The sequence below is a fragment of the Leucoraja erinacea genome, chromosome 32 (genome assembly GCF_028641065.1).
Source record: "Leucoraja erinacea ecotype New England chromosome 32, Leri_hhj_1, whole genome shotgun sequence".
NCBI classification, from domain to species: domain Eukaryota; kingdom Metazoa; phylum Chordata; class Chondrichthyes; order Rajiformes; family Rajidae; genus Leucoraja; species Leucoraja erinaceus.
Window position 1 is genome coordinate 14,070,922 of NC_073408.1, and position 17,987 is coordinate 14,088,908.

Consider the following 17,987-nt stretch of genomic DNA (forward strand, 5'->3'; position numbering starts at 1 on the left):
GCCTCAAACTTCTTCAAAAGAGGCGATGGAAACCCATTGACTCATTCTTTCAAATAAGATCTGGGCAGGCTCCTGAATGGCAGTGACAGGGTGTTGGCTACAGCTCCAGTTAGCCAGAGGCAATCTTGAACCCCCCCCCCCCCTCCCCCTGTCTGTGTTGAGTTAGTGCATTCTCCCTGGGTTTATGTTCCCTTTAGCTGCTCAGAACGCTTAGAAAAGATGCACTACCTGGCCAAGTTAAATGGCTATTGTAAATTGTCTCCACTAACAGGAGAATAAGAGTTAATGGGCATGCAAGGAAGGAATAGAGGAATGTATTAATGGGATTTACAGAGTACCAGTATAGACTTGACTTGATAGGCTGAATGGACTCCATTTCATAAATGATTATTGAAAAAGATTTGCAGGTCTAAAGGGAAAATGGGACTAATGAGAGTACCCCATTGGAATTTTTCGACTTTATGGGCCAAATGACTTTTGCTACTGTGATAATTCTATGTTTCTGCAAGGGCTGAAAACTTTCTAAATTAAACAGAGGCTTATCCTGCCATTGGCTTCAACACCAGCAGGTGGCAGAGCAAGAATGCGGCTTTGGAGACGAGGCTAAATTAGAGCTGTAAATCTTCTTTTGAAGTACTGCGTAAAAGCTGCAGATTTCGTGAACATCAGCATTCTGTCGTGTCGAGAACTGCAAATGATGAGATTTGATCCATGCAGCAATTGTTTTAGTTGTACACAAAACCTCTATTAGCAAACGGCACAACCCTAGACTTCATCTAATCAAGTGAGTGTATAATTGAGATTTTTTTTTTTAAAGTTTCAAAATGCTCACATACAGACACTGAATGGCAACTTGGGACATTTTCACATGTCCCAATCACACAGTTGTCACTGCTAAATGTTTCCCCACACATTCCTCACACCCAGGCTGCCAAAACCGCTAGTTCCCAAACATTTTGGTAAAAATTCAATGGTGAGAAGGCTGTCCGAACATCAGAATGTGTTTTCTTTCTTGCTATGTAATAAATGTATTTGATTTCCTTTCTCCATAGATTGCAACATTATCCGTCTCTGTGGGGAATGCAATTTTTGTTTTGCATGTTAATGTACCGTTGATTGCACACAATTCCTCATCATGTCATTTTAGTTCAAAGGAGAACCCTAAATAAAAAGAAAACTGAAGAAAATGTACATTATCTTTGTAGTTGTTGGACAAACTAGATTTTAGGATCTTCTCTTTGAAGTGCACAACTTGGGATTAAACACAAGAACAAAATATGGGGTTGAGTTATCAGAATATTTTAACTGACTTGAATTGACTGTAGGTATTTTTTAAATTAAATTATATAAACTTGCATTCTATTCAATGGTTTTACTTTTCACCTTTGGAAGTTAAGGGCAGTGCAGTGGTGCTGCTGGTGGAGATGCTGTCTCACAGCTCCAGACACCACCATTTGATCTTGACGTCGAATGCTGTCTGTGTGGAATTTGGAGGTTCTCCCTGTGATCGCAAGGGTTCCCTCAGGTGCTCTGGTTTCCTCCCACATCATCTTATAACCAAAACCCGACAACACATCCCACGAGAAGAGAACTACTTACTTCCTTTCTGCCAAAGGAAGTAAGTAGTTTAATAACTTATTTGGTTCTACCTGCAGAATTTATGAAGAATGCTGATCTACAGAGACAACTTATTCATTTACACAGCTAACAGTCTGGACCGGACCCTTAACATTGCCTATCCATGATCTCCATAAAACACAGGAGCAGAACTAGGCCATTTGGTCCATCGAGTCTGCTCCATCATTCAATCGTGGCTGATTTATGTTTCTCTCTCAATCCAATTTTCCTGCCTTCTTCCCATAACCATTGACACCCTTTACTAATCAAGAACCTATCAACCTCTGCCTTGAGAAGACCCAATGACATGGCCTCCACCGCCATCTGTGGCCATGAATTCCAGAGATTCACCACACTCCGGCTAAAGAAATTCATTGTTTTCTCCATTGTAAAGGTGCATCCTTTTCGTCTGAGGCTGTACACTCTAGTTCTAGACTTTACCACTACTGGAAAAATCCTCTCCCTATCCACTCTACCTAGGCTTACCATTATTCGGTAATTTTCAATGAGATCTCCTCCACCCTCGCAAACTCCAGCGAGTACAAGTCTAGAGCTTTCAAACATTTCAATATATTAACCCAATCATCCTGGGGGTTATCATTCTCTGAACCCTCTCCAGCACCAGCATATTCTACCTCAGATATGGGCCCTGAAATGCTGCCTGACCCACTGAGTTACCCGTGCCTTGTGTCATTTTTGTAAACCAGCATCTGCAGTTCCTTGTGTCTTATTAGGAATCCCAAATCATTTATTTTAGCATCATGTCTCTTAGAGGTCCTGGAAGATTTGTTAATATCCAGCCTCTCAATGCAGCAAAACATTGACAACACAAACAAGCAGGGACAAAGGAAGAGCGAGGTTTAATTTTCTTTGACATCCAGGTTTTGTTCAATTGTACAATCTTCCATTAGTTACAATATTTTAAGAACATTATGGAATTTGCAGTTATAAATGTCACATCTTCACATCTTTAGTGCAATCTTCCCAGTTTACAAATTCATGTCCAGTGAATGAAAAATTGAGTTAAATGTAAAATTATTACGTCTGGGAGAATTAAAAGGCCCAACATACTAAATAGATTTATTTTCTTAAATACTGTACACAAATGAATAAATCTCATACTATTGTTCTTAGGGTTTCACCCTTTCATTCAGTGAATGAAATATTTATTAATTTCAAGCAAGTTAATGCCTTAATTAAATGTGGGCAGAGACATTTCGAAATGTAAAATGGCCATCTATATACTTACCCATAATGTAACACGTTTAAACTTTAAATATAGACAATTCTATATTTCAAATCAATTGATCCAAAACATTTCAAAGATGATTTAATTTCAGTATTCAAAAGGTAGTGTTGGTTAGTCACAGTACGACTGGCTGCTTTTCCTTCACCAGAATGTAAAAAGTCAATAGGAAAGTTTAAAAAAAGTCTTTGCTCTTATCTTCACACATGTTCAGCTTGTCCAAGGTCAGGCTGATTCATAAACTCAATTGTTTTTCCAGCTTTGCTCTCTTCAAATATTACAATCTAATTTGACAAGAAAAGGAAATGTGTAAGAAAGTCATACAAATGAGGGGGAAAGCATAGGCTGCGATGGCAATTTTAAAAATAGAAAATAATTAAAGCACATCACTTCTTAGTGAATAAGCACATTAGATTTTCTGTCCAACAGAATCCTGTGCATCTGGCTTCCTTCCCTCTGCCTTAGGAATGCCAAAGACATGGAGGAGCCGTGTATTTTCAACAGCAACCATTACTGGCTATGACTGATGGTTCTGACAATTGAGCAAAGGCCTAGAGAATTTGAACTTTTAAACTGCTCCTTCCTTCCTACTTGTCTTTGTTTGGATGCTGCAACCTTCTGAACACTACAGGAATTTGAACGTTCCCCCTGTGACCTGCGTGGGTTTTCGCCGAGATCTTCGGTTTCCTCCCACATTCCAAAGATGTACAGGTTTGTAGGTTAATTGGCTTGGTGTTGGTGTAAATTGTCCCGAGTGTGTGTTAATGTGTGGGGATGGTTAGTTGGTGCGGACTCGGTGGGTAGAAGGGCCTGTTTCCTAAACTATCTCTAAACTAAACTACACCATAGCCACAAAGTGCATTTCTGTTTCAACATTACTATGTGCACAATAAAGTCCCACAAGATACCAATAAATGATCAGTCCTTGGTGGGATTGGCTGAAGACAATGTATGTCAAGTCACCAAGAGACCATCAAATTCACTTGCTCAGCTAGTGTCTGTTACCTGAAAATATGTGGTTTAACAATGAACATGAAAAGCAGAGCAAGGATATACAGGAAGATTAGTTTACATTGTGTTCTTTAAGACTAGGCTGCAAAACTAAATAATAACCTTCTAACTCAAAAATGAGCAAGCTACGATTGAGCTAATGCTTCTGGCACGCAGTATTCTCTGCATTAGGTAAAAAAAGACAAAGTAAACTGCACCATGAATTTATGATCCATAATAGTAATTAATAATTAACCACAAAGCCTTTTTATTGCCCAAACAAAAACGTTCCATAGAAAACAAAATATAAGGAGGTGGTCTGAAATTATCTGAGGAGTTAGGGAATGGGGTTAGAAAATGATAAATTGGCAAAATAAAATATGTGGAAGCTTTTTAATTAAATGTTACTGCTTTAGTTTTGGTTAATATGACACCGGGACAGCTAATCTCTCAGAGAAAGATTAACCTGTTCATTGAATCCTGGGTGCACAAAAATGCTGGAGAAGGGTTTCGGCCCAAAACGTCGCCTATCTCCTGCACCCGCCGAGTTTCTCCAGCATTTTTGTGTACCTTCGATTTTCCAGCATCTGCAGTTCCTTTTTAATCCTGGCCTACTTTTCAACTCCATATTATTCAGCTCTGCCAGCTTAATCAAGGGATATGGGGAAAGCAGGAAAGGGGTACTGATTTGGGAATATTCAGCCATGATCATATTGAATGGCAGTGCTGGCTCAAAGCACTGAGTGGCCTGCTTCTGCACCTATTTCTATGTTTCTATATTTATTTAATGGTTGCCTAAAATAATGAAGTTAGAATTGTTTTGTGACAGACGCAGATTATCAATGCAATCTGTGGAGTTTTGTTAACATCGGTCTCTCTTACCTCATTGTTGCCATGTTGTATCCACGGAGCAGGTAAGTAAAGTGTCTTTTGTGGTCCTATATTCCAGTAACGGCCCAAATTCAATCCATTGATAAACACCACACCTTTCTCCCAGCCCTAAAAATTGCATAAAAACATAGTTACGTTTGTTTTGCATTTGCATTTGCAAACATACTCAGAACAAAGTGCCAAGTGGAAGGTGCATCTTGGATCCCTACCAAACTCCCACAACTCAGCAAAATCTTGAGCCAATTCAATTTACTCCATGCCATTTAAAGAAACGGCCAAGAGAACCGGACACAGAAAACACTCTAGAACCAGAAATCATCATGGCTCCACTACTGAAGACTTGCACTACATAACTAACTGTGTTTCCAGGAAGGAACTGTAGATGGTGGTTTAGATATAGATATAGATATGCCATTTATTGTCACTATACATGTACAGTGAAACTGAAAGCTGCTCGTACTCAGTGCATACATACAATTTAGCACAAAAAACAAGAAACAGAAAAAAAAACAAAAAACAGAAGGGAGATGGGGGGGGGGGGGGGGGGAAATAGGTTCACAAATTCTGCGGCGCTACATACATATATACATATATACAGATGGAAGTCCGTGTTGGGCGGTGTAGTCAGTGCATGTGTGAATTTGAATTTATAGTAGATATAATTCTCGGAAAGCAACTATTCCTGAGTCTGTTTGTCCTGGATTTGATGCATCTATAGCGCCTTCCAGAGGGCAGCGGGTCGAACAGTCCAAACGCAGGATGGGAGCTGTCTTTGATGATCTTCTTTGCCCTGCTAAGGCAGCGGGAGGTGTAGATGTCCATCAGGGAGGGGAGAGGGCAGCCAATGATCCTCTGCGCTGTCCTGGTTACCCTCTGAAGCCTCTCCGTCTGCCATGGTGCAGCTGCCATACCATGCTGTAATGCAGTATGTCAGCAGGCTCTCGATGGACGAGCGGTAGAAGGTCAGCAGCAGGTTAGAGTCCAGGTTGTGCTTCCTGAGGACCCTCAGGAAGTGCAGCCGCTGCTGAGCCTTCTTGATGACCGCTGTCGTGTTGTCCGTCCAGGAGATGTCAGCAGCGATATGGACGCCGAGAAACCGGAAGGTGTTGACCCTCTCCACACACTCGCCGTTGATGTGTAGGGGGGCTAAGTCGGTGCTGTGCCTCCTGAAGTCGACAATGAGCTCTTTTGTTTTCCTGGTGTTCAGAGCCAGATTGTTTTCTGAGCACCAGGTTGTCAACTTCAGGACTTCCTCTCTGTAGGCTGCCTCGTCTCCCTTCGAAATAAGTCCGACCACAGTAGTGTCGTCAGCAAATTTGACGATGCGGTTGTTGTTGTGGGCCGGACTACAGTCGTAGGTGTAGAGACAGTATAAGAGGGGGCTTAGCACACAGCCCTGTGGGGAACCGATACTCAACCTGCGAGTGGAGGAGAGGTGGGGGCCGAGTCTCACAGTCTGGGGCCGGTTGGTGAGGAAATCCTTTATCCAGGCACATGTGACAGTGGGGAGGCCGAGAGTGACCAGTTTACCAATGAGAATGTCCGGAATGATTGTATTAAAGGCTGAACTAAAATCCACAAAGAGCATCCGGACGTAGCTCTGCCCCTGCTCCAGATGGCTCAGCACAGAGTGGAGAGCTACGGTGATGGCGCCTTCTGTGGATCTGTTTTGGCGATAGGCGAATTGGTGGAGGTCGAGGTCTGGTGGTAGATAGTCCTTGATGTGCTGGAGGACCAACCTCTCGAAGCACTTTGTGATTACCGGAGTGAGGGCCACAGGACGGTAGTCATTAAGGCTGGTGATGGGAGACTTCTTCGGCACAGGGACGATTGTGGCTGATTTTAGGCAGGACGGAATAACTGCCTGGGCCAGGGAGAGGTTGAAAATTCTGGTGAAGATGGCAGTGAGCTGGTGGGCGCACGCTTTGAGCACCTTACCAGGGACTCCATCTGGGCCGGTAGCTTTCTTGGGGTTCACTGCCAGGAGCACCCGTCGGACATCGTGCTCCCTGACAGTGAGTGGGGTAGTACAGGAGCTAGGTGAGGGTGGAAACAGGGCTGTAGCAGGTGAGTGCTGCTGTTGTGATGTTTCAAAGCGGGAGAAGAAGCAATTTAGCTTTTCTGCCAGCGGCGCACTCAGGTCTTGTTGGTAATGTCTTGTATGCCCCGCCATACCTCCCGTGTATTATTGCTGGACAAGTGGGACTCTATGCTCCTCTTATGGTCCGCCTTGGCTTTTTTAATACCACTTTTCAGATCGGCTCGAGCAGCCCTGTACAGAGCTCTGTCACCTGACCTGAAGGCAGCATCGCGGGCTCTGAGGAGTGTGCGGGCCTGGCTGGACATCCAGGGTGTTTTTAAGTGCACAAGCACTTTGTGTCCATTATTACTTCTTGTGTTCATCTCCATTCTAAAAGGAGAAACATCAACATAAAAAGTTCAACGTTGTTCAATTTCCCCACTCATTACAGTTTGAGGTTTATGGATGGGTGCTTTTTCAACAGTCTCATTCAGTCCCACATCTCTGGATACAAATTATACCGTCAACGTAAAATGTACTGTCCCAAGCAGGAGGCGACAATGAATGAAACACATTTTCCTCACCTTAAGCATTATAAAAGTATCGTAGGGCATTGAATCCACATATAGTGAGCCGTAGAAGAAGGCAGGAAGAACGGGGTTTTCCCGAGTAGAATTCAGTTTGACAGCTGAGAAACTTCAGTCACAGGGAAACAAAAAAAAAATAACCAATGCTGATGATTAAATACCATTAAACAAATGTCATAATCTTTAATTCTCTGGCAGTGATTATCCTGTGCAGAGTAACAGTGGTTAATGCCTATCGAAGAAAATATATGAATGAAAATGGACCCGCAAATTCCTCTTATTTTCTTTGCATTCGAATTCATTAGAGTGATACAGTGTGGAAACAGTGCCTTCGGCCCAACTTGCCCACACCGGCCAACATGTCCCAGCTATACTAGTCCCACCTGCCTGCGTTTGGTCCGTATCCCGCCAAACTCGTCCTATCCATGTACCTGTCTAACTGTTTCTTAAACGTTGGGTTATTCACAGCTATCCAGTACCAGATAGTCCCAGCTTCAACTACCTCCTCTGGCAGCTTGTTCCGAACACCCACCTCCCTTTGTGTGGAAAAAGTTACTCTTCAGATTCCTGTTAAATCTTTTCCCTTTCACCCTGAGCCGACATTCTCTGGTCCTCGATTCCCCTACGCTGGGGAAGAGATTCTGTGCATCTGCCCGAATTATTCCTTTCATAATTTTATACACCTCTAATAACATCGCCCCTCATCCTCCTGCACTCCAAGAAATAGAGACCCAACCTACTCAACCTCTCCCTGTAGCTCAGACCCTCCAGAATTTAACTCGCAAATCAACATATTGGCTTGAAACTAGAGAGGCTAGTTAGAAAACTGGTAATCAATTTAACTAATGCGAGGACCACTGGCATGAGAAGATTAAAACAAATATTTACAGAGCCAGTGTACGGGAACAATGGTTGGTATTTATGAGGCTGTGCATTTCGAAGGACGCTGAGTGTTTTATGTTTACAGTGTGTAACCAAGGTAGAAAGAGATTCCCACTGTTGAATACAAAGTTAATCCACAATAGATCAGTGGCACAAGTGAATGAACTCTGATGCAACTCCATTGTAAAGACTGTAGCTTTGTTTGAAAAATTCCAGTTACTATCTGAACTACAATTACAATAACTCAGATATCTATTTAAAATGTATTGAATTTTGAGGTTTGTGAACTTTGTTTCAAATGCAATAATTGTCAAAAGCCATGACAATATTAATATCCAATCCATTTGGCCAGACATTGATATTTTAAATATTGGTTGTATTAACTGCTGGCCCATGATAACCCTAACGGGGAACAACTAATGTTTTGTTTAGTTTTGTTTAGAGATACAGCACGGAAGCAGTCCTTTCAGCCCCGAGTCCAGCCCGACCAGTGATTCACGCACTATAATTTTAATTTTTTTACATTTATATCAAGCCAATTAACCTACAAAACAGTACGTCTTTGTACTGTGGGAGGAAACTGAAGATCTCGGAGTAAACCCACGCAGGTCACGGGAAGAATGTACATACTCCGTACAGACACGCACCCTAATTCATGATCAAACCTTGGTCTCTTGGCTCTGTATGGCAGTATCTCTGCCACTGCGCCGCCCTAAATGTTCATTGTATTTGTTGGAATAAGGGGAGAAACCTCCCACTGAAAATGTTAACCTTCCCTGAGATAACAACTGGCCTCATTTGACCGTATACTAATATTTCATGATGTAACACAAACTCCTCCAAAAATATAAACCGACTTTAGTGTCTCGAAAGTAAATCAAGCAATCAGAGGCAGGACAGTTTATAAGCAATATGCACACATAGATCCTCACCTCTCAATGAAACTTGGTTTCATCTCTAATGGGTAAATTGTAAAGCCCTTCAAAGGCTGTTTATTCAGAAAGATATCTCCCAGGAGACCTGCAGAACCAAAACTCACAAGTGACTCCAAGGGAACAGAACATCCTCCACTGCAATCAATTGTTTTTGTTGCAAACTATAAAAAAGTGGCATTTATATAGCACCTTTAGCACAGAAACAACACCACAATATTCAAGACATCAAAAACTGGTTGCCAATCTAACGGTGATTTTAATAGCATAACTAAAAGCTTAGTAAAAGGAGGGAGCTGCGATTCGAAGAAAACACTGTCCACAAGGGGCCACAACGCGAGCCGCAACAACAGCTGTGTCACCAGAAGTTGCCGTGAGTGAAGAAGGGCTTGCTGGTGCACTTTGCGAGTCGGGAGCGGGGTTGGAAGCCGGGGCTCTAAACGGCCAGGGAAATGTGGAAGCGGGGGATGGGTCGGCAGGTCATTTCATTCATATTCAGTTTACATTTTATCATAAGGTCATAAGAGATAGGGGTAGAATTAGGTCATTCGGCCCATCATGTCTATTCCGCCATTCAATCATGGCTGATCTATCTCTCCCTTCTAACCTCATTCTCCTGCCTTCTCCCCATAGCTTCTGATAATCAAAAATCTATCTCTGCCTTAAATATATCCCCCGACTTTGCCTCTACTGCCTTCTGTGGCAAATAATTTCACAGATTCACAACCCTCTGACTAAATAATTTAGTTTATTTATGTTTGTGGCACTCCATGGTGCTTTCGAGACACGGGGGGGGGGGGGGGGGGGGGGGGGGGGGGGGGGGGGGGCGGAAGAGAAGGGGGGGGGGGGGGGGTCTTTAGCGGGCCAGGGGTTGTATTGTCATTTCATTATCGCTTGGCCTTGGTTGGTCCAGAAAAACAGATAATCCAGAAAGGCTCTGGAAGGAAGGAAGGAAGTAAGTGGGGGGGGGGGGGAAGGAATAAAAAGAAAAAGAAAATAAATGGGGAAAAATGGTGTATAACCTGTATTACCAGATTTTGCAAATTATCTTGTGAAATATTCTCTAAATTTGACCACCTTAACTGAAGGTGGAAAATAACTATTTTTCAGTTTAATACCATCCTGGGTAAGACATTTATAATCACAGGAAAATCCTTCTAACAACTGGAGTCTTATCTAGTAATTTAATAATCGAATAGCTTAAGCAATTTAATTGTTTGCAAGTACTAAGTAACCATGCATTGCACAACACTGACTATGTTGTCAATCACTATCGTATCAAATTACCTTTGCGCTGTTCATCGAGTTTGGTGCCATAGTTCACTCGACCGCGATTCTCCACTAAAAGGCTTAAATTTTGTTTACTCTACAAAAATAAATATTCCAGTTTCAATAAAGGGGAAACAGTGCCAGAGAACTCTGTAATAAGAAACTGGGTAACTTTTAGAATATTGTAGATACACAATTTAAAAAGTGGCAAGGTAAGGCAGGCACATCAGCAATTGTAAACCAGGGAATAGAAATGGTAACATAAACTCTCAGTGGCTCTCGTTTAGAGATACAGCACAGAAACAGGTCCTTCGGCCCACCAAGTCCATACCGACCAGCGATCCCCGCACATTAACACTATCCTACACACACTTGGGACAATTTACACGTACCAAGCCAATTAACCTACACACCTGTACGTCTTTGGAGTGGGGGAGGAAACCAGCACGGTCACGGGGAGGACGCACAAACTCCGTACAGACAACATCCGTGGTTGGGATCGAACCCGGGTCCCTGGTGCTGAAAGTGCTGCAAGGCAGCAACTCTACCGCTACACCACTGTGCCACCCTGCTGGAGACATTTAGGAGTGGAGACACTGGAGAAACCCTACTGGAGACATTTTTTAAGATCTCATGTTGCTGGAGCTTCACAACGCAGATGAACGAATCACTAAACAGTAGTTATAATGTCCACAATTTCACAATGGTGCAAAGAAATTGAAGAGTCTCCCAAAGGCCGCTGATAGTGTACAAGGCTCATTAGATTTTGGAGGCTTGAAAAAAAATTCTGAAAGCTATTAAGTAATGTACACATCCCAACTGGGTCGACTGCAAGACATCTAACTTCCACTAAGGTGGTCAAATTAAGGCAATGCAATAACAACCCTTTTGTAAAATTGGATGATGCGTTTATTACAAGTCATCAGAATCTTCAGGTTCAGATTCGACAATTCCATTCTTCCCCTTGTCGGCCTTCCATTTTGTTCGCTACATGAAGTATTGGGCAATTGTGGTATTTTAGGTTATTATAGTTTAAAACTCAAAGGTTGCTGAGGGTGCCACTAAAAACTTCACTGCGCCTATTCTTTCATTTCCAATTATCAAGCTATAATTAGAACAAAAATTCAGTTTTAAATTCACTTCTTTCAGATATCAAATACTCCATAAACTAAGTTTTAGATTTTTTTCAGTTTTGCTCCTGAAGAGATCAGCATGATTCCTTCTAAATAATAAATTGTGGTCCAAATCTTTCTCATGCCAGAGCAAATACTGGGCTAATGCTAAAGTGCAGTAAAGACAGGGAAACATCATTTAGTTTGTATAAATGTTTTGGTGGATTTGCTTGTAAAACATATAAAGCCATCAAACAGTTTTGCATGCCCACAAGGGATGAAAAGCACAATGTACCAACTGACATTACATTCTATCATAGTCATTATTTTCATAAAAGCATCGTGAAAAACATGGAGACAAGGTTGCAAGGGCAGGAATCTTGGGCAAAAAACAAAATGCTGCAGGAGCTCTATGGGTCAGGCAACTGATGGCAATAAAAACATGGTTGCAACCTTTAAAAGCACCAATGATAAATGTTTGCACGAATATCTACAAATTTGATATTTTAATGAAATTCACCTTAATATCTGGAATAGTCAATTCTATATTTTTATAGTCCAGAAATCCAATGGACTGACCCCCAACAAACACCTGAAATACAAGAGAGACTCAATTATGCAAATGTAAAAAAGCCAGGGAGCTGGGCATGAATGAGACACTCCCAACAGAAACAGCACAGAGCCACAAGCCAGCAAACTTGCAAACCCACGACCTGAAACAGCTAGAAGGATTGGGGCCACAAAAGCACAGGGAACACCACCACTTGGAAATTATCCTTCCGTGTCTCGCACAGTCCCGATTTGGAAATATATCACTGTTCCTTCACTGTTGCTGGGTCAAATTCCTGGAGCCCTCTGTCGAACAGCACAGTGGGAATACTCACGCCTCAGACTGTTGCCGTACAAGACAGCAGCTCACCAGCTCCTTCTCAAGGGCAGCTAGGGATGGACAATTAAATGCTGGCTCAGCCCGCAATTATAGGAGCAAGCTGAACATATTCAATTTCTCAAAGAGCATTCTAAAGCTGCAAACCCAGAATTACATTTTACTGCTCATGTTTTTACATGTGGCCCTTGTGGCTAAAGGGATCAGGGGGTATGGAGAGAAGGCAGGTACAGGATACCGAGTTGGATGATCAGCCATGATCATATTGAATGGCGGTGCAGGCACAAAGGGCCGAATGGCCTACTCCTGCACCTATTTTCTATGTTTCTATGTTTACTTGCAGGCTACTTTTTTGCACAGTTTTCATATTTCCTTCGGTCATTTAGCACAAAATCACAGTTCTAACGGTGCGATTTCATCTCTCCATTCCTCCAGTTATTTCCCCCTCCCGCATGTACTACTCCTGCTACCCGAGTCTCCTGCCACCCACCAACACTACATTGCAACTTTCACTGACCTATTAATCTCCCTACCTGCACATCTTTGGAATGCGAGAGGAATTTGGAGCACCCAAGGGAACAAATCCATATAACAAAAGACTTCTTGTTTACCTGTGCCCTGTCACGGACATTCTGCTCAGAACGAAGTACTCCACCACTATTTATCATTGTGTTGTATAACGTGTAGCCATAAGATTGTCCATTGTTATTGTTGATTGGCAGGTTCTCCATATTGATAGGTCTTTCACTCTCGATTATCTGGAACAGCCAAGTGAACATGTTACTCTTGCAATAGGTTTAATAACAGCACTCTGCATTTAAAACAATCACTACAACAAAATGAATTCTCCCAAGGATTGTAACTGATATATTATCAAACAAAAATATGATATCCAATATACAGAAAAGAGGCATATAATCAAAGGCAATGTAAAAATATGGCAGAGAATATTGTAAATATTTTTTTTAAAACTTAAGGAAAGTGATTCCAAAGCTCAGGGACATATTGATCTATAAACTCCAAATTCAAAGTGTAAACGGCTGGCGTACAAAACAATAGAACTTTATCCCAGGAGGGAAAATTGATCTGCCAACGGTCATTAAACACAAGATACATGAAACATGAAATTAAAGTGATGAGCAGAAAGGATTAGGGATGTGCAAAGATTTAGGATGGGGGGATGGGGAATTAGTCTACCCCACCACAGAAAGGGGAGGAGTTGTGCAGGGAAGAAGCATCATTGGAGATGCACAATCTTGAGAGCATATGAGTGTGTAAGAGGTTACAGGGATAGTTAAGATTGAGGTGGAGTGAGGTGTGGGGGGAAGAAACGATGAGGCGACACAACCACAGGGAGACATTGCAGCAACGAAAAAGCTTCAACTTGCGAAGTTCTGAACATTTGCACTCATCTCAAATCTGCCATCGATTATCTCACCACAGATGATCAGTAACTTCTAGATATGGGAATTTCATACCAAAAATTAGCATTCAGCATTTTTAACTCGGTGGTCTTGTACGTCAAGGTCCTTCATGCTATATGGCAGCAGGGTGGGCAGAATAGAATACATACAGTCGGGAAGCAAACAGAAATAACCTGAGGGTTGCAACCTCAGCAGGCTGCCAAAGCTCAAACACAGAATTTACAACAAATTGTTAAATCCTTAGGACTGGGGAAATGGCAATTGGCTGGGAATGTGCAGTAGATGATGATGATCCGTGAGTACTGAACAAGAGGGTCAAAAAGGCCTTCATGATCCAAGTCTGCTTCTATTTCTTATTATTAAAATGGATATCACACTTCCCTAGCAAATCATAGTAAATATTGACATCCCTTTGTAGCCTATGTGACCGCCTTACTTTCCCACCTAGCTTTCCGGAGTTGGCAAGTCTGGATGGATTGCAGGACCACTCCTTGAGACATTACAATGGAGGAGCTAATAAATCTATTGCTGGCATATGTATTGTGTTCTGATAAATCAAGTGAAACATTCACAAATCAAGGACTTTCAGTTGGGGAAACAAACCACAACATTACCACAATCTCCGTTATACCCACATATTCACTAACTTAAATCTTAATTTCCTAAAAACGTAAACCAATGTTGTCAATTAACTCTTTGTAGTTACATGCCACTGACTGGAACTGAAAATAACCAACCTCAAACTGGAGAAATCAACTACTTTGCTGCAAAGCTAAGTGAACATGTCCCAAGCTTTATAAAGCATTTGTTTTTACATTAGAAATCGTGGGCAGTAGAAGCCTGCAATGTTGATCAGATGGTCAGATTTTCTAAAGCATGATCTATGTGAGCTGGGAGTTACCTTGGTTCTCTCATTCAATTAACCTTTCTCCCAGATTTGGTATATTCTGCTCAAAGCATTCATTAATCCTTTGTCCTCTTTCATTGTTACATTTTTGCATATTTTTCATTCATTTGTTTTATATATTTCTATTTCACCGTCAGTATCTCTCATTTCCCTTTTCCGACTGTCAGAAGAAGGGTCTCGACCCGAAATATCACCTATTCCTTTTCTCCAGAGATGCTGTCTGACCCGCTGAATTACTCCAGCGTTTTGTGCCTATCTTCGGTTTAAGCCAGTATCTGTAGTTCCTTCCTCCACAACTAGTCATGTTGATTTACATTGTATTATTTTACCAGCTTCTGCAATATAGGTGAGTGCATCAAAATTACAAGCTTTCATACATTGGGACACTCCTCAGAAAGTCACGATTCAGCTGGGCACACCATCATCCTGATATCCGGATCTTGTTTAGGCAGAACTGATTGCTTAATGTAGGCATTCATTTTAAATCTGGCAAAGTATGTGTAACAACATTTACAGGAACACAATGCAGGTGTAATACATGTGGAAGTAGAAATTCTCATATTGAGCGTGCTACTTCATTACCCGAGAAACAGGTCAGAAGCAAACAAGTTGAAAATGATATACGCAAAAAGCTGGAGTAGCTCAACAGGTCAGGCAGCATCTCAGGAGAAAAGGAATAGGTGACATTTCCAGTCGAGACCCTTCTTCAGTGAGAGTTTCCCGACTCTCAGGTTTCCCTTTCACCTAACGCTCAGTCTGAAGAAGGGTCTCAATCCGAAATGTCATCCATTCCTTTTCTCCAGAGATGCTGCCTGACCCGCTGAGCTACTCCAGCTTTTTGTGTCTATCCTCAATTTAAACAAACATCTGCAGTTCCTTCCTACACAAGTTAAAAATAATGGTCACATCAGCCTGGAATATACTTTTTCTAAACTTCTGATCAGGTTTGGCTTTGCCAATCCGGATCTCCAACCAAGATAGATTAGCTTCACTCACCTTCCAAATCTAATTTTCCTGGATGAATGTGTACTAAACAGTAATTAATTAAATGTACCTTTTCTAACAAACTGAGTGCATCCCATAATGGAATGTATTCCTTTGGATGAATGGTAGCATATCGTGATTTATACAAATGCTGTGGTTTTTCAGGTAATTCCTCACCTGCAACAAGAGTGAGAATAATTTTTAGTTTTTTTTAATATAACGCAACTTGGGATCTAACAGCATCAATCAAAAGACATTCCGGAAAATGCTTGACTTCATCATCAAGGATGTGATAACATGGCTTGATTCTATTCAGTAAAACATTATTTACGTGAAAGACAATTGTGTGTTAATGGGGTTAAGGGGGAAAGAGATATCACCCATAATTGAATGATGGAGTAGACTTGATGGATTGAATGGCCTATCGCCATCCTGTCACTAATTAATACTGGGGATGTATTGAGCAGAGTCAAGAGACGGGGACTAGTGCCTGTAGTAGAATTTTCAAACAGCACGATGTAATATCATATGAACAAAGGCCCACAAAGATAGACACAAAAAGCTGGAGTAACTCAGCGAGACAGGCAGCATTTCTGGAGAGAAGGAATAGGTGACGATTCGGGTCGAGACCCTTCTTCAGGTCCACAAGGTCTGGAGTAATACAAAAGCATGGATTCAGGCTTGGTTAAAGGACGCAAAGCTGAAATAAAAGAATGGTACCACAGGAACCAGTATTGTGGCCTCAGCTTTTCACATTTACATCCATGAATAATAGTTTGAAGAGAAAACAAAATGTTATATGGACAACTTTGCAACTAATTTGAAGTGAAGTTTGGAGTAAAAGTGTGCAAAGGACATGGACCGACCAGTTAAGCAAGTTGGCACCAAAGCAGCAAATTAAGTGTATCGTAGGAAAACAAGTAACAGAATACATTTTAGACAATGAGAAATTAGCAAATGCTAGTGCACAAAATCATTCGAGCGAGCTGGGTCATGATGTGTAGAAAGTATACATGCAGTAAAACCCAGCAATTACAAACGCAAACGAACTACAAAGTAACTTTGTAGAAGGATTGAAAATCTTCCATGAGAATGATGCAGCATTCCCAATAAACCTGATCAGTGATATGAGCAAGATATGGGTGGATGAAGTTGGAGGGGGAATCATCAATTTTGCCAAAGATAGCTACAGCGCAGAATAATTGCAGCACAATTATTTCTCAAATCCAAATTTTCCCTCCCAAAAAAAACCCCCTTCTCATACATGTCCCACTGGAAGTCAAACAGCATTCACATATATTATAATTTATTGGCAGGTAACCCCCTACATGTTTGAGCATAATTTAGGTGCAGTCCCCAATCACTTTGCAATTCATATTGCAAGGAACAAATTGTACTCTTAAGTTAATGAACACTGGCAAAATAACAAATGTTTACGGGAATTGTCATGCGTTCAGGAAGGTTCTTCTTGGTAAAACATTGTCACCTCAAACTGTTTGTTCATTTTGAGTTATTTTCACCCAACATTGAATGGAGATGTTATTGTAGGAGGGGGTCTGAAGGATAACTTTAGTCTTTCAAATCAGTGTCCTGGACAAACAAATGTGAACTTAGTTTTCTCTACCAAAATGGCGCAAAATTCAGACAGTAGAGTATTTACCCAAGTAGCGGCTGTAGAGATTCTGAATTTGCATGTACTTCTCAGTGTAATCTCCTGCTTCCGACAAGGGTGCATCATAATCTAATATAGAACAAAATTATGCTAAATGAATAATTGTCAATGACAAGGTTATTAACCACTGATATTTACCAGTCAATGGTTCTATATTAATAACAATTAATGTTCTATTGTGCCGCGTAGCGCACAAGTAAAATTTGCTAAATATAGTTAGAACCTCTACATGTCGGAACACAATAGTTTAGTTTAGAGATACAGCTCAGAAACAGGCCCTTCAGTCAACCGAGTCCACACCGACCAATGATGCCCGCACATTAACACATTAGGGACAATTGACACTTATGTCAAGCCAATTTACCTACAAACCTACAAACCTGTTCGTCTTTGGAGTGTGGGAGGAAATAGAAGAATTCGGAGAAAACCCACAAAGTTACGGGGAGAATGTGCAAACTCCGTACAGTCAGCACCCGTGGTCAGGATCAAACTCGGTCCCAGGCACTGCAAGTGCTGTAAGACAGCAACTCTACCACTGCGCCACCGTCTTTATCACTTTAACTAATGA

General features: G+C 41.6%; 1 protein-coding gene across 1 annotated transcript in view; it reads right to left on the reverse strand.

Annotated features, from left to right (window-relative positions):
- Nucleotides 1–2,458: 2,458 nt before the first annotated feature.
- Nucleotides 2,459–17,987, reverse strand: part of LOC129712398 (beta-galactosidase-1-like protein 2) — a 40,237-nt gene continuing 24,708 nt past the window's right edge. The window contains exons 11-19 of the mRNA XM_055660795.1: nucleotides 17,408–17,488; nucleotides 15,818–15,924; nucleotides 13,044–13,190; nucleotides 12,067–12,138; nucleotides 10,453–10,531; nucleotides 9,166–9,253; nucleotides 7,349–7,460; nucleotides 4,736–4,852; nucleotides 2,459–3,147 (exon numbers count right to left, since the gene is read on the reverse strand). Coding sequence (XP_055516770.1) covers nucleotides 3,064–3,147; nucleotides 4,736–4,852; nucleotides 7,349–7,460; nucleotides 9,166–9,253; nucleotides 10,453–10,531; nucleotides 12,067–12,138; nucleotides 13,044–13,190; nucleotides 15,818–15,924; nucleotides 17,408–17,488 — 887 coding nt within the window. The 3' untranslated portion in view covers nucleotides 2,459–3,063. The remainder of the gene's footprint in view (nucleotides 3,148–4,735; nucleotides 4,853–7,348; nucleotides 7,461–9,165; nucleotides 9,254–10,452; nucleotides 10,532–12,066; nucleotides 12,139–13,043; nucleotides 13,191–15,817; nucleotides 15,925–17,407; nucleotides 17,489–17,987) is intronic.